The 17050-nt window shown below is 42.9% G+C and overlaps 1 protein-coding gene across 4 annotated transcripts in view; it reads left to right on the top strand.

The window, feature by feature from the left end:
• Positions 1–17050, top strand: part of rap1gapb (RAP1 GTPase activating protein b) — a 94540-nt gene that overhangs the window by 55496 nt on the left and 21994 nt on the right. For 3 of the 4 annotated variants that reach the window (XM_083771738.1, XM_083771736.1, XM_083771735.1), the window contains exons 1-11: positions 789–1151; positions 3244–3279; positions 6224–6271; positions 8322–8360; positions 8691–8876; positions 10897–11000; positions 14329–14407; positions 14494–14547; positions 14828–14911; positions 14998–15098; positions 15649–15778. In XM_083771738.1, coding sequence (XP_083627864.1) covers positions 963–1151; positions 3244–3279; positions 6224–6271; positions 8322–8360; positions 8691–8876; positions 10897–11000; positions 14329–14407; positions 14494–14547; positions 14828–14911; positions 14998–15098; positions 15649–15778 — 1050 coding nt within the window. In that variant the 5' untranslated portion in view covers positions 789–962. Of the gene's footprint in view, positions 1–788; positions 1152–3243; positions 3280–6223; positions 6272–8321; positions 8361–8690; positions 8877–10896; positions 11001–14328; positions 14408–14493; positions 14548–14827; positions 14912–14997; positions 15099–15648; positions 15779–17050 lie in introns of those variants that run through there. The other variant, XM_083771737.1, reaches the window with a different exon arrangement.

Genomic DNA, 17050 nt, shown 5'->3' with positions numbered 1-17050 from the left:
TCTTAGAACAGAGACAAACAAGTGTATTGTTTGTGGCTTGTGAAACACAGTTTTGCTTCAACGCAAGAGCAGTTATTATATTGTCATAAATTTGACAATGGACACACACAGAACATTAAAATGAAAAGAGAACTATGTGCTCATCCTACCCGGGCGGTTTCATCAATGCAAATTCATTGCTGTCTATATCCAATATCTATAAGGGACTGTCAGTCAGATATTGTAAATGGTGTAGCCTACAAATTAATTTGCCAGGTTAGATATGTGGTATGATACATATCTGCTTTGAAATGAGCTTTGAAACTTGGGTGAACAGTTTGGTCCAAATTAAATTCATGAATACAATGAAACATTAATTTTGCTGTCAAGTTGGCTGACCATTGTTTTTAAAGGCATGACATCATGGCTGATATTCCAATCTACCAGCCATTTTACCAACATGGGTAAACAGTGACATTTGATGACACTTTGTCTTTTATGGTCTTTTCCAACACGTGTGTGGGTGTATGTGGGAGATAGAGAGAGAGAGAGAGAGATGGATGAGTGGAGAGAGGTCAACGGATGGGAGGGCTGCAGGGTTTTGAGAATGAAAGGATGAGATCAGAGAAAGGGGAAGAGAATATTCTCATTGTATGACCAGACAAAAAAGAGAAGTATGCTTTGTTTGCGTGTGTGCGTGCGTGCGCATGTGTGTGCGAGAGAGAGAGAGAGAGAGAGAAAGTACAAGATTGAGTGAAGATAGCCGTATACAGTAGTGATGATGGGAGGGGAGAAACATTGTTCCTCCCTCTCTGCTAGAATGGTGTGTGTGAAAGTAAGTGCAAGCGTGAGGGTGTTCATACTGTATAATACATGCGCGCACCCGCGCGTGTGTTTGTGTGTGTGTGTGTGTGTGCGTGTGAAAAGAGGAAGGGAGTGAGGAGGATGTGCTTTCATTAAAGGACACACTGACTGAGAAATGCATGCGTTCTAATAGACAGCCATCAAACTTTGTGCCGCCGGTTCCCTCTGCACTGTTCGCCAGCTTGCTTGCAAACCTCTACTATAGTGGACTCATGGCTAAGCCCAGGATAGCTAAGAAATACTCTCTGGATGGACTGCTCCCCAGTCCTCCCACTAATCCTTTTGCCAAGAGACGGTGCCACAGCGATGTGAGTATTTTAACTGTAACCTGATTAGGTTACAGTTGACATGAGTTTGAGTTTATATCTTCACATTCACTTGACTCACATCTGCACTAGTACTTAGACGTTTCAGAGCTGCATGAGCCAGCGAGTGTCAGGCAGCCTTATCTTTCCTTCAGCTTATCACGTGTAGACACAGAACGGGTCAGAGCAGGTGTTTTATTATTTACAGTATAGTGCTGAATCATGCCGTGGCTCACGGGTCTGCTTTAGTGCCTTATACTGTAGTTACTTAGTAGCCCCATGAGTTCTATGCACGCACGCACGCACGCACGCACGCACGCACACAATAATTTGTGCCAGGAAACAACCAAAGCCTTTGTTGTCCCGACAATAAGAAGTTATGGTGTTGATGTTGGATCTTGGTATCTCATTGATGCTGTGTGTGTTCTACCTCTGAATATGTTCTGCTATGGCCAGCTCCTTATCACCCCAGAAGCACCTTGTTTCTGTCTCTCTCGAGATGGAGAGATATAACTGATAGGGTTATATTGATGGCTGTGACGTTCAGAGCTGTTCAGGTTAACACAAGGGGCGAGACTGATGTTTGTTTTGCAGTTGGTAGCAGGATCTTGCATATCATATGGCACCTTTCATTTTCCCATGGAACAATGGTCCAAGCTGCACCCTCGACTCTGTTGTGTCAGGGCCAGGTGTGTGTGTGTGTGTGTCCGCGTGCGTGCGTGGGTGCGTGCGTGCGTGTGCGCACATACAAATAGAGGCACAGTATAGTATGTGTGCATGTGCACAGGTGTGTACTGTATGTACATACATTTGCATGCCCCACAGTGCTTAAATATGAGTGATCAATCAGCTTGACTCTTGTCCACTTTTGTTACTTAGTGAACAGCAACATCTACCACCGTGCGTGCGTGCGTGCGTGCGTGCGTGCATGTGATCCTCCCTTCCCTGTCTGCATCTCAGGATGCAGCTGTTTGAAATCCATCATATTGAGGTCTGCTTTGATCACAAGTGCTCATCTACAGGCTATAGACCTTGAGGTTTACACTGCGCTCGGATGCCTCTGTTGTGTCCGTTTTCAACTACAACAACTAAGTGAACCGTGTCGTGCCCTGTTAACGTATTTCATGGCTTCCGGATTTGTTTCCATGCATGCGCTACGGCTCCGTTTCAGATAAGGTTCACAGAACCTAATTTGGGCCCTGCTTCAGGAGGTTGTACTAAACCCTGAGTTCTCAGCACCCAGAACTCTGAACTTTCAAAACATTTCTAAAATAGTAGATCTACAAGCTCACAACGCGAAGCCTTGCAATTGCAGCTTGTAGATTGGCATTTCTTTATGGCGTACCTGGTTTTGGTTACAACAACATCACAGAACTTTACCATTAGTTAGTGGTAGTTCCCTCTGTGTATTTAACGACATATGGTGACCGGATTGATGCCTTCCTGTATCACTGGGCAGGGCTCGTTATTTCAAAACATCAAGAAAATGCCACATCCGAGTTTAAATGCAGTTGTGAAACCACCCGTGACAATTTGAGTTAATTTCCTGATTTGCACACTGTACACATCTGTGAATCAGACAGTTGGCCTGTTACCTAATAGGTTAAGCGAGTGTCATGCGATTACCGTAACTGGAGAGGGGCAGAAGACTAATTTGGCCTCAGGATTCAAGGAACCCCCGTCCCGTTGGCTGTAGCAACAGTTGCCACAGAGAGGAGTAAGCACATGGGAGTGGTACTAAGGCTAATTTCACCAAGAGGGAGAGACTACAGTAGCTAGCTGTTTGCTTTTTCTTCACGCATGGTGTTGTTGGGCACTGTCTGAGTAGACGCTCACTGAGATCTGCATTTGGGAAGATTAGCGTGAGGGGGTGATGAGGTGTTCAACTGATCGTTGTCTTGCAATAGGCGAACATGTTGGGGGTTCTCAGTGAGTCCAAGTGAAGGTGTGCTCTGAGAGCCGGCAGTGTAAATGAATGAGAAAACAAGGGATTTAGTGAGGACATGCAAGTAGGCACACCACTGATTGTTGAATCCATGTTATATATATACATTCCTACCTACCTTTTGGGTGTGTCTCATCTCTCTTCCCCCAGACCTCGGACCTGTTTGCCATGATCGAGAGGATGCAGGTACAGTAAGTTGTCTCCAACCTTTGTCTCCGGCATCCCCCTCTTCAGTACACTAGCTTTCCTCTTATGCTGGCTATAATAACCCATTCTGACCTGAGATCAGATTCATACGAGGGTTCCGCCAGACACACACTGGTCTGATGAACCCATTCTGACCTGAGATCAGATTCTAAAAATGTCAGTCGCTCTTCGATTTTTCAAAAATAGCAGACCTACAAGCTCGTATCGCGCCACTCGGTGGCGCGATATGAGCTTGTAGATCTGCTATTTTTAAATAGCTAAAGCATAACATGATGCTGACACCAAAATGGGTGCCCGGTCAGAATGGGATAAACAGCATCCTCAAGGATCAGAAACTTTTAGTGTGCGTCCACAAACTTGGTCCTACACAAACATTAAACAATGAATGGACAATGTTTCGTCATAGTGTGAATTCTACGTCACGATGACGCGCGATGATAAGAGCGCCCCTCACTTCACACGGGTGTGATTTGGGTTTTTTTCTCCACTAGGCCGGATTGGCGAACTGTTAATGAAGTATTCAATCAATCAATCAATCAATCAAAAAAGCAGCAAATGTCAGGCACCACTGCACCGATCAGTGTGAAACGCACACTCGCGGTAGTCCAAGGAAGAAAATATACCTCAACATTTTCAAATCAACCTCATGGTGGAACTACAGTATAACAAGTTGCTTCACATGATGGCCTATAACTCTTGAACCGTAGGTCGTCCAATCAGTGGGCCGCCAGTACAAATGCAAACGGTTTGTCATGAAAACTCTATTTTCCATTCCCTTCTATGCACTTTCCATGCACAACTGCCACAGCTCTGGGTACGCAACCAGATCTGGCGTTTCTCTGCCAGATCTGTGCTTCCAGGACTGTTTTGTTTATTTCAGGGCATGCAGCTTAACTTAATTTCTCCTTAACCACCTGAACACGTGCAATGCGTGCATCCATATTCTGGTCATAAGTGGTGAACATTCTACAAAAATAGCAAGCTAGAAGCTCACAAGGGTCACGTTGCATTGCAATTCATTGTGAACTTTAGACCGGCTATTTTTGGTGAAGAGATTTGGTGTTGAGGGAAAAAAGGAGGTAGTATATTCCCCCGGGGGCCCGGTCAACTACATATACTATATATATATATATATATATATATATATATATATGAGGCGACAGATAGAAGGTCCTGGATTCGATTCCCGCTGGGGACACTGTGGACACTGGGGGCGTGTTCCCTCCTCCACATCATCAGTGCCCATACCCGAGGCGGGGTTGGCGAAAGGGCCTTTCTGTGTGGAGTTTGTATGTTCTCCCCGTGTCCCCTAGGGTACGTACCCTCACAAAAAACATGCCGTAATCCTGGTCTCTAAATTACCTCCCCCTGGATAGCCTGATGGAGGGGAAAAGAACTGGTCGGAATAACGTGTTCCTTCCACGCGCTACGTCCGGCCGGGAAACTCTCCCCTGTCAGGTGAAAAGAAGCAGCTTGGACTCCTCATGCATAGAAGGAAGCATGAGGTCAGTCCGCTGCCACCCCATGTTGGCAGAGGAAGTGTAGCGCCCAGGATTACATTCAATAATTGACACTGGGTGAAAAAATGGGTTACAAAATTGTGGGATAAAACATTTAAGTAAAAAATAACTAAGGTTTAAATGGTCAAAGAAATCCTGTTCTGTTCATTTTGTTTTTCTTTTTTTCCCTGTTTCTTGTGTTCCCGTTCAAGGTGCACATTTGTGCGCTGGTTTTGTGCATCTTTTTTACGTTTTTTTTATTTATTTTACTTACTCTATTTTTTGTTCATCTGCGTCATGGATGACAATATATTTTTCATCCGAGTTGCTGTTGCTGTAGAAATGTAGCTGGTTGTGTTTGCCCTCACATCTCTCATGAAACAGCCCCTCTCTGAGGAGTGCCTGAAGCAGCAGCAGAAATAGACAAGAGCAGCCTTTGAAGAGACAGCAACTTTTTACCTAAAAATAACAGACCTTGACAGTACAATGGCATTGATTTTTAATTGAATTAGATTTAGCTTTTATCTTAATTCAAACAAAGAAATGATTGATTCAAAGTAAAAGCATTCGTTATTATGGAACAGCCCTGATTCTGTGGCTAGCTGATAGCTGGACTGTGACTAAAGGCATGCAGGGATTTCTTCCTGTAACATGTATTATGTCTGCTTTAAGTAGCTCCAAAGCTTGTCAAAATTACTTCAAAGTCTCTCAGCCAGGCCAATCCATGCTATAATTATAGTCCATCTTGTGTAGGCTACCATCTATTGGCAGTAACATGCGAGTCTCACAACACGTTTATTTGTCTTATTTTACGATGTACTAGCTCCTCAAAAACGTAATTGGTGTCTGGTGTGAAATGTCATTTGTTGAGGTACCAGGCCAGTATAAAATAATATTTATTTAATCCATCATTTTGTTCTTGCAAGTACTGTATAGCGCTCAGGTACTGTAGCGCTCAGGTACTGTAGGGCTCAGGGCAGCTTTACGAACTGTTTCACTCTGTGCCAAAGGGCCTCAGTCAGCGGGAAAAAACCCTGTTTGGTCATTTACTGGAATTGTGGGTAATGGTGTCATCTTCCCTGTTACCGTCTCCAGTCTCTTTCCACTCTTATGTTTTCTGTTCATTTGTCACTTTCTACTTCTCTCTATGGCTCTCTGTTATCATTCCTCTTTTCCTATGTGTTCCTTCTGCTCGCTGCTGTTGCGCAAGTTATTTGCACATGCTCTTAACGTGTGTTTGTGTGAGTTTTGGAATTATAATGTGAGTTTCTCTGCCTGTGTTCAACTTTCCCTTTTGTTCCACCTTGTCCCGCTTACTCTTTCTCTCACTTGCCCTCTCTCTCTCTCTCTCTCTCTCTCTCTCTCTCTCTCTCTCCCCCCTCTCTGTCTGTCTGTCTGTCTGTCTGTCTCTCTCTCCCCCACAGGGCAGCAGAATGGATGAGCAAAGATGCAGCCTCCCTCCCCCCCTCAAAGTGAGTCCACAATTAATCCCTCATATCTCCCACAGATCACCAGCAGTTTAAGGCTTGTTGAATTCAGAATACGCTTGGGTACTGGGTGAGCCCAGAGCTGCGGAAAATCCGTAGCTGTCCTATTACCTAGAAAAAATAAAGCTGGAATGAGCATGATTCTGTCAGATATTCTCAATGGGATTACCCTGCGGGTATACTGTAGGTAAGTCTCAAACAAGTGTTTGCAATAATAATAGGTTGTCTGTCTAGAATCAGGAGTTGGCCCACCAAGTGCAGAGATATACAATACACAGCAGAATCTTGAGTGTTAATGTACAAATGTAACATTCAGGAGTTTGCTGTAGCTGACACTATTTTGTGCCAAGCTTCTGTATTTTTGATACATTTCTATGGACAGGTGCTTGAATATTGTGTTTTCTACAAGGCTGGTATCATTGAAGTGTTATTATCCCTGCTCGCTCCCAAGTTGCGCTGGAACCTGTGCAGAGTGTACCTCACCCCCTAGCACTCCATTTTCTTTTAGTTTCACTTCTTGTTGCCAATTTTGACAGATACTAGTTATGCTATGCAGATGTACTGTATGTTGGTTATTTGTTCACATATGCTGTGTATGTTTTTTTAGAGGCCATCTAGTTTGCCACAGATAAGAATGTTATTTACGATAGCATGCTGTTTATTAGATATTTACATGGTATCCTAGTTACTTTTTCATACTTCCTACTTTTCCTTGCACTCTATTTACTTGACTGTTTACCCTGTTTACCACTGCCACTTACTCTTCTTCGGGCGGCTGTGGCTCAGGAGGTAGAGCAGGTCGTCCAATGATCCCTGGGTCGGTGGTTCGAATCCCGGCTCCTCCTGTCCACATGTCAAAGTGTCCTTGGGCAAGACACTGAACCCTACATTGCCTCCAATGTGTTGGTCGGTGTGAGCTTGCCACCATTGGTGGGTGAATATGGGAAGTGAGGAAGGACGCTGGCGTCGGCTGTTCGCCGCTTCAGCTCCCAATGTATGAATGAATGAACCATTGTAAAGCGCTTTGAGCACTTGGAAAAGCGCTATAAAATGCAATACATTCTTCTTCTTGCCTATTGTAAGGTGTTCTGGATAGGATTGTGTCTGATAAACGCCTAAATTGTAAATTTAAGTTAATATTATGTGCATGATAGCAGTTAGTTCAGTTGACCTTCAAGTGACTCGCAGACACAGACTATGGCTCCATGCTTCCTATTCCAGCCTCTCTTTCCAATGCTGGCTTCATTTTACAGACAGTCTGAGAGAGCCTGTTGTGAATTCAGCGCAGAGCATTTGGGAAAGAATATATCATAATAAAAACAATATTTTACTAGGCAAAGAGTACCACACTGACTGGGTATGACTAAACTGTAGTTGCATAGCAACAGCAGAGCCCAGAACCAGTGAGTGGGCAGGGGACAATGTGGTCACTAGAAATAACTATGTGGTAGAGTACTGTAGTTCAAGTGAGCTTGGTCAGGTTTGCAGGTTAATATTATTAAACCCAAATAAAGTGGATTCTCACATCCTGGTTAATATACTGTCTTTCTGTTACTGTTTTCGAAGATATGCTGTGTCATAAAGCAGTCAACTTTGAGCGTGTTTTTTTTCTGTGTGGAGTTTGCATGTTCTCCCCGTGTCCCCTAGGGTAGGTACCCTCACAAAAACATGCAGTAATCCTGGTCACTAAACTGCCTCCCCCTGGCCAGCCGGGGCGCCTGATGGAGGGGAAAGGAACTGGTTGGAATAACGTGTTCCTTCCACGCGCTACGTCCAACCAGGGAAACTCCCCCCTGTCAGGTGTAAAGGAGCAACTTGGACACTCAGGCATGAAGGAAGCATGAGTTCAAGTCCGTTGCTCTCCCCTTGGCCCCCATATATGGGGACTAGGTTGGTGGAGGGTGTGTAGAGCCCAGGGTCACATTAGATGATTGACACAGGGGTGAAAAATGCGTTACAAAATCGTGGGATAAAAAATATATTAAAAAAAAATAAGCGTGTTTTTCATCATGTCTCACATTCATCTTCCCCACAGACAGAAGAGGACTACATCCCGTATCCTAGTGTTCATGAGGTACACACATGTTCTACATATTCATATGCTGTACACACATGTTTAAGGCTGATGCTTAGTTGAATGTCAGACCTAACCATCAGCCCACATGTGTAGACTAGAATATCAGGCCTTTTCTCTCGGCTTTCCTACTATCTGTCTCAATTAAGAAAATAAAGTTCAGAGGGAATGGAATACACAATACAATTAAGCTAGTCAATTAAGCTAGTCAATTGGGTGAATAATTAAAATGGTGAATTAAGAATTCAGAAAGCCTACACAATTACGGTATTAACAGAAAATCAAACCTGACGGCACTGCGTCATGACCTCTGTTGTCCATCTGTTTCAGATTCTGGGTCGTACCAGTCCGTTCCCTCTCATCCTGCTGCCACAGTTTGGTGGCTACTGGATTGAGGGGAACAATCATGTGGCTAAACACCCCCCAGAAGCTGCCCAGCCAACCTGTCCCACACCCCATGTCAAACTGGAGACCAATAGTACTGCCAAAATCTACAGGAAACAGTTCATGGGCAAGGTGAGCATGAGGAATCATGCAGTCGATGTTATATTTGACTTCATACATGATTCTCTGTATTCCCCTGTGGAGTTACATTTTGTGACATCAAGGAGAAAGACACAAAATAGGCTACATAGCCTAATAGCTTATTTTTTTGCCGCCTTATATTATTGATCTCCTTGCAGGACAATTACGTCTTGAAAAATTGGAACTGGAGCACTCGTGGGAAGCAGAGGATATGAGTGGAGTGGGAGCGGAGCGGAGTGGAGTGGAGGGATTTGTAATTAAGCACGATCGAGTTATAAAATGCGTCAGAGGACCGCCCTCCACTCCAAGCTGTTCCGCTTGGGGCCGCGAAACCACACTTTGGAGCAGGCAGGTCTCGCTGCCTATGGTCTCTGCAAACACAAACAGAGACGTGTTGGCGTGCTGCGCACATAGATAGATTTATATATAAACGGCTGCGCAGCATGCATGCACTCCATGCATGTGTCTGTTTTCCCTATGTGTTTCGGACATGCTGCCCACGCGGCAAAATACTTAAATGTTTGTGCTGAGCGGACAGATCTGAGCGGATCGTGGTGCGACCGGTGCGCAAATGAAGTTGAGCGCGGGGTGGGGGAGGAGCGGGGTTGAGGGGAATCAATACGAGCAAATGCGAAGCGGGACAAAAGCCATCCGGAGCGAAGAGAACAACCAAATTATTTTTGGGCAAAATTTGGAGTTCAACTTATTTTTTCTTTTTTAATTCCGAATTAATATCAAACAATGGTCCTATCTACTTTCACGAGCCCCCAATTATGTTATGGGGTCCTATCTACTTTCACGAGCCCCCAATTATGTTATGGACCTTCGTCTAGGCCTAGGGTGAAGGGACATGACATAATTTGAGAGGAGACAGGGTGAAAAGAACTTACATTTATTTGTAGTCGCTCTTTTCTTTCAATAGTAGAGACAATTTGTACATTTCTGGTTCACAATTCTCCCATTTTTAGCTTCAGAGTGCAGGTGCTATTCTAACAAAACGAATCTAACTAGAAATCAAAAGTTTACCCCTACCTAAAGGCCCTAACAGAATGTTAAACAAAATTACAATTCTAAATCCCTAACGACCCTAACTAACCAAAATTACAATACGTTGAAAAAAGAAAATACCTGGCACCCCTACATGGTGGAGGTAGGAACCGGGCTTCTTATTTAACAAGGATAAATAATTAGTTTACAAACTCATAGGCAACTTAAAGACTACTTCAAACAAAAACTGGGCTAAACAAAACAAATCATAACTTACGGCATACTGAACCAGAAACAAGAACAAACGAAATAATAAGGCAGGCACAAGAGAGGACTAGAGGGATCGAGTCTCTGCTGCTGAATGCTGTCATCCCCTGCTGAAGTCCAAGTTCAACTGAGCTTTTATACAGAGACAGGAAGAGTGCCCAGCCAACAGGAAACTGGTGTTGTCGGGGAGAACCAATAAGGAACAGAGGGGCAGGTCCAATCAGGGACCTGTCACTCAGAACCATGTCTGTCAATTCACTTGAGCACTGTAGCAAAATAAATTAAATTTGTCACATGCCATAAAACATAATAACAAATACCAAACTTATAATTATTATCCTAATTTAATAGACACCATAAATAATAATTATACTTAAACAAATAACAAATAATCAAAAGGACCGTGGTCCGTAACACACCAGCTCCACTCCGCTCATATGCTCTTTTTTGAGTTAAGAACATTTTCCTTAAGTCTACGCATACAGTAGCAGCCAGTTTCATTAACTTTTGTGGAAGTGAACACAGAAATCAGAAATGTGAACATTCCACCAATGTCAAATTCCACAAATGAATGAAGTATTGACACACTTGTATTACTAATAACAAAAGGTTAATATAATTATGTTTTGCATCACTCACTGTTGGGCTTTCTGGGTTGTGATCCTATACACAGTCAAGTCCTCAGTGCTATTCATTAATTTGTAAACTCAGTGTTCTGCAGCCTCTGACTGACTCCCTATCTCTCTTTCTCTGCCAGGAACACTTTAATTATTACACCATGGATGCAGCTCTGGGCCATATAATCTTTTCCATGAAGTATGATGTCATTGGGGACCAGGAGCACCTGCGCTTGATGCTGAGGTACAGCATCCCGGTCATGATATCCCGTTGCCTCTCCCCCGGTCATGATATCCCGTTGCCTCTCCCTTTCTCTTTCCCTGAGCTGTTATACTCATAATTACCGCTTATTATTCCCTTTGTGCATAGTAAAATCCTCAATGACAATTTAACTCATGGGAGTGTAAAAATTTGAACAAATAGGCTAATTTCTTCTCACTAAATAACATTGAGGGATGTGCTGTTTTCTGACTCTTTATTGTTTTTGACACACTGAAAGTGTCAGTTCCAACTGATGTTGGAACATCTGTGGGGATTTCCCTTTAGGCTATTGGATAGGGTGTGTTTTGACACCGGTTCGAATACCATGCATTACACATTTGAGACATAGGGCTCCATCTTGCACCACCCTTATCCCTAAACTTATTTGCCATTTTTTACTATTTTGAAAATAATTTGAAAATAGTTCAACTAGCCGATCTACATCGACACGTGAGCTTATAGATCAGCTATTTGAACTATTTTAAAGGGCTTTTTAAAATAGTAAAAAATGGCAAATAAGTTTAGGGATAAGGCTTAAGGGGTGGCGCAAGATATAGCGATATAGGGTGCAATCAACCAGGATACTTTTTTTTTGTGCTATTAGAATAACCAAAGTATTAAGTATAGCGCTCATGTGGTTAAACAGCTTTTGTCTTTTGTGTGTATCTTCAAAATGGACTATATTCTGCGTGACATATTTCACAGCCTGCAATATATTAAGTCTGTAGCAATATTGAGCCATACAGAGAAATGATTAGGCATCAACATATGGTATAACAACGGGAGCAATTAGGGGTTCAGTGTCTTGCTCAAGGACACTTCGACAGAGTTACTGTTGAAGTGTCCTTGAGCAAGACACTGAACCCCTAATTGCTCCCGATGTGCTAGTTGGTGCCTTGCATGGTTTCCGCTGCCATCGGTGTATGAATGGGTGAATGTAATGCACAATCTCTGTAAAGCGCCTTGGATAAAGGCGCTATATAAATGCACCATTTACCATTTACCATTTAACAACAGATGATTGACGGTTGAGCTTTCACTCTTGTATCTTTCAAGGAGGCGAAAGTGTGCTGAATCATACTGAGCATTCTTCATGTAGTCACATTTGTCTCTGTCTGTCAATGTCACTCTCTGGCTTTGTTCCTATCAACTCGATGCACTCCAATGCACCTCAATCCCTCAGTCTCACCATTTTGTCATGGTGTGCTCTAACACAGGAGCTCCCACATTGTTCCTTCCAAGGACCACCAAATAACCATAGCCTCTGGCTGCACTTTTTTTGAGTGGTGCAACAGAGAGAGAGAGATAGTGCTGCACTGTTGCCTGCTAATGAGAGAGGGGGGGGGGAGAGGGGAGTTGCACCACTCAGTTCACACAGGTGTGATTTTTTTAATGTCAAAACGAAAAACTTCTAAAACGCCAACCTACAAGTTCACAACGTGTTGCATCTCAACGTGTTGCACCATGGAGACCTGTGCTCTATAGTAGCCAGCTGGCAACTAGCCATCATGAAGTGCCTGAAAGCACCTGACGTTACTGGACATCTGCCATGTCAAGCCTCATGGTGGTGTTTGTTAATCACTCCTCTTCCAGGGTCCAATCCAATATTAGCCTAGGGAAACAATAGCCTAAAGCTCCTTTGTAGCTATGAACGATAAAACGAGATAAACTTAATAATGCACAGGTTACCATAAACGATAAAACAAGATTTGCTAAATGAGCCTTAATTCAGAGTTCTTGAAAAAGAAAATCACCTTGTTTTCACTTCGTCGTTAGCTACCACCATCATCCATGGAAAGAACAGCCAAAATCCTAAATCCTCACTTCACGCGCACGCGCACAATTGTTTTAGTGGCTTTATAGCTCATAATGGGACAAAGCAGTATGATGTTCAGAGCTCAATAAAACATAAATTCAAGCTGCCGCTAAAGAAAACAACAATTCGGTCGCTAACATAGCTCTGTGAGCCTCAGTAGAGCAGGGGCGATTTTAACTTTCGGTTTCGACATAACAACAAGAGCTCTTCCTCTCTGCTTATTTCGTCCATTTGCTCTGGCACTTTCCACCTACCGCCCCCTATCGCCCTTGGCTACAAAGGGTTAATTAACTTTTCTCTGAATTTAGAACCACTATACAGGCTTCAGACATAATCACGCCTACCCACACCTTCACCCATGTTCTGTGCTCACAAAACTGTGAAATACTCCACTCCTCCACATTCTGCTAATGACAGACCAGGAGAGAGGAGAGCTGCGCTCCATATAACCTGTGTATTAAATTTAGTACCCTAGAGTGCACTCCACATTGTAAAAGCTGTTTATTCTCCTTGGCGCATTAAAGCGGATGAGCGTGCAGCTATAGGCAACGGCCACCCTATCCACTCGCAGACAGTAGTAGTGTTCACGTGGGTCAACCTCGTGCCCCGGCTTTCACACTAAAGCTCGAGTTATACGTAATTGTGCCGAGGGTGGAACCATGGCGCATGCATATAGCCGATACTATGCAATGTAAAGATGCTGTGCACAAAATAAACCGTATTGCTCCTTGTGAGTCTGAGTTCGAATTTGACTCCCATGTTTTTAACTTATCTATTGAAATAAGAAATGTTTTTTAAAACAAATGCATTACTTTTCAAACAAGGCAGGGCTTGAGTGCCGTGCTGTTGATTCAGCACCATCCGAGATGCATACCAATAGGGTGAGAATCACTTATCTGTTTCAAAAGGCTGACCAGCCGGCAGCCGCTAAGTCAAGGCAATTTCACCCTGGAGCACAGTCAAGCATGTCAGTCATTGTGGATGTGCAGCACTGAGGATATTCAATGCCAACGTTTATTGTGTATGCATTGTTGAAAGACAAGGACAAGCCTCTGTCTCGTAAAGATCGGTCAATATTCTATGCCTTCCATAGATTTTTCCCCCCTCTTTAAGTCCCCAGATAGTACTTGTCATCACTTTCTTTCTTTCACTTTCACTTTTCTGTAGTAACACTGTTGTGCTTCTACTTGTTATTGTTACTTCCTTATTAAATGTTTGTGTACTGTGAACGCTATAGCTGCTATGCAAGTGGCTTACAGCAGAAATTCGTAGACAACTGAGTGTGTGAGAGTCTGCAAAGGCAACATTTGAGAAAGATACTTTAGTGGGAGTGAGTAATAAAAATTAGGAGCATTCCTTGCTCTCAATGTAATTTGCTCCCTGCAATTTGCATTGATAATAGGCTAATATCAAAGCCTTGGGGTGGGGTGACTTGAAACTAATAGAACAGAAACTAAACTGCGTTTTGTCTTTCCAAAATGTATTGTCTTTCAGGACAAAGTTAAAAACCTACCATGATGTGATTCCCATATCCTGCCTTACCGAGTTCCCCAATGTTGTTCAAATGGCCAAGGTAGGCGATTAGTAGTAAAAAGAAGAAGAAGAAAGTAAAAGATTTGGGAACATAAACTGAGCATACTTATGTTTGTTCTTTTGCAGCTTGTCTGTGAGGAAATAAATGTGGACAGATTATACCCCATCCTCTACCCAAAGGTAGCCATTCATTCTCACCTGACACGAGTTGTAACCATTATCCTGCTACTCATTAATATCTGCTCTTCAGACGTTTAACACCTTCATATTTAGTAAAGCTGTAAAACTAAATTACCTTTAAAAAAGGCCTCCAGTGTTTTTTATTTTTATGCTACCGTGGATGGCTGTTCTAATCTGAACTACACCATATGCTCATAACATGCATAATAGCCTATTGTTACACCAAGCCAAGTTTACTGTACATGCAAGTGAATGAACCCACTTGTGATTCTGATTCCAGGCCTCAAGGCTCATTGTCACCTTTGACGAGCATGTGATCAACAACAACTTCAAGTTCGGGGTTGTTTATCAAAAGTTTGGTCAGGTGAGTGAGTGACACGTGAAATTGACTGTATTTTCTCCCCTTTTGATCTCCAATGTCATTGCAAAGCTATTCTCTTCTTCTTGCAGACATCAGAGGAGGAGCTGTTTGGAAACATGGAAGAAAGTCCTGCCTTTGTAGAGTTCTTAGAATTTCTGGGTCAGAAGATAGAACTCCATGACTTTAAAGGGTTAGTATGTTTGTGCGTGCATGCTCGCATGTGTGACGAGTGACAAACATAAACATTCCATGTTTGGGACTATCCTGCAATGTGTAGGACAGGTCCTTATAGTACTTGTACTTTCCACCTCATAGCTTGAATTGTTTATATTAAAAATATATAAAAATGCTTTTCTGAAAAGCTAATGCTTTGCTCAAATCTAAACTGACACGGATACTTTCCCGGATTGAATGGGTTAAGCTTCCTTTAAACTAAAGGAATCCCTGCAGTAGTGCAGTGGACTTATCTTTAGGCTGGACGTTTATTAGAGTACAGTTCTGAGTCACTTGATTTGGATTGTTTCTAGTGTGATATGATATTTACTAGTGTTTCAGACATTGTGATGGAGTAGGCAGATGAAGCGCCCTTGGCAATCCTTCATTGATAGATAAGAATGATAATGGACCAGGCACTCCAAGCACTGGCACTTATGTTCCACTCCCAGTACTCTTGTATTCACGTCTCTTGATTGTATTTCATCTTACCCAGCTCTGTTTCACTTCTCGTTTCTCCTCTCCAGGTTCCGAGGTGGCTTGGATGTTGCCCACGGCCAGACAGGCATAGAGTCCTACTACACAAACTTCCACAATAAGGAGATAATGTTCCATGTTTCCACCAAGCTGCCCTACACAGAGGGAGACTCACAGCAGGTAAGATGATTGATTTGAGGTACAATTTGTTCTTTCTATTTAAACAGGGGATCCTTGGCCAAGAAAGCAAACAAGAAGGGATATCTGAAATTAACTTTTAAAATCACAAGGGATTAAGTGCTATTAGTTTAAGATGCAGATAGTATCTACAATTTGGCCACACCTCACTGGCAAGGGAGAACATTGCTATGATAGTGGAAAACATGACCACAATGCATAAGTGAGACAGTGGGCCATGAAAGGGGGACATCTATCTATAAATGCGCCATGTACAGTATATGTCTGTATGTCTGCAATCCAAGTAACTCGGAAACCGTTCGCCCCACCGAGTTCAAATTTGACACACACGTTCCACACCACCACAGGGAGTGTAGTGCCCGGTGTCAAGTCTGTCAGATCACCGGTTGTCCAGAACCACCACAAAAGCCTCTGCCTGGGTTCTGGACAGGGCTCCTGCCCAGGCTCTGGGCAGCACTTTCAAAAGCCTTCTATTACAGCAATTACAATTACAACCCGGTAGCAAGAGACATTTTAGTTTGCCACATTGTGGAGTCATGTGAAAAGGCTAATTAGTAAAGTTAAAACTAATGTGTGTTGAGTCCCTAACCCTAACTAATTAGTGAATGACATGCAGTACGTGGCTAACTTATATTGGCTACATTTTCTATACACGCTTATTGCTTATGCTTGTATCCAAAACACTGACTCATATCCCAGTTACAGCTTTATGAGTCCTGTTTGTATATGCACCTTTAAGTTGCTACACACATAGCACGTTGAGTGAGTTGAGTTTACTGGCAGAAATATCCGGAGGATAGCTGTCAGCACAGGTGCTAAATTGGTGAGTTCATCGTTATTTAATACAATTCGATATTTTGAGACACCTTTCTGTTTCATGAATGGGCTGGCTGTCAATGGAGCTTTGTTGCAAGTCCAACTAAGTTGCTAGCCTTCTCTGGTTTGTTGCCCCTCTCTCTGAGACTAAGACTAAGGCTTCAGTGTAAAGCTGTAAACTATGATTTAGTTCTCCGATGCTTCACTGCTTTCTTTCTGATCAATTTGATTTGACCTTTGCTACTCTTGAAAGAAGATCACACTGCTGAGAAAGAGAGACACATGGGGGCATAAACAACACTCATAGGGCATTATTCAAGAGGAGACAGTGTTATGGAAGGAATCAACAACAAATTCAAATAAATAGTTTTTCAGTGATGAAATCTCCGTCCAAAAACAACAGGAAGGCTCCGCTCTCCTCAAAAACAGAAACATCAT

The sequence above is a fragment of the Protomyctophum parallelum genome, assembly GCF_964188405.1.
Source record: "Protomyctophum parallelum genome assembly, chromosome: 8".
NCBI classification, from domain to species: domain Eukaryota; kingdom Metazoa; phylum Chordata; class Actinopteri; order Myctophiformes; family Myctophidae; genus Protomyctophum; species Protomyctophum parallelum.
Note: the sequence above shows the minus strand (reverse complement) of the source record. Positions and strands in the feature narration are given on the sequence as shown.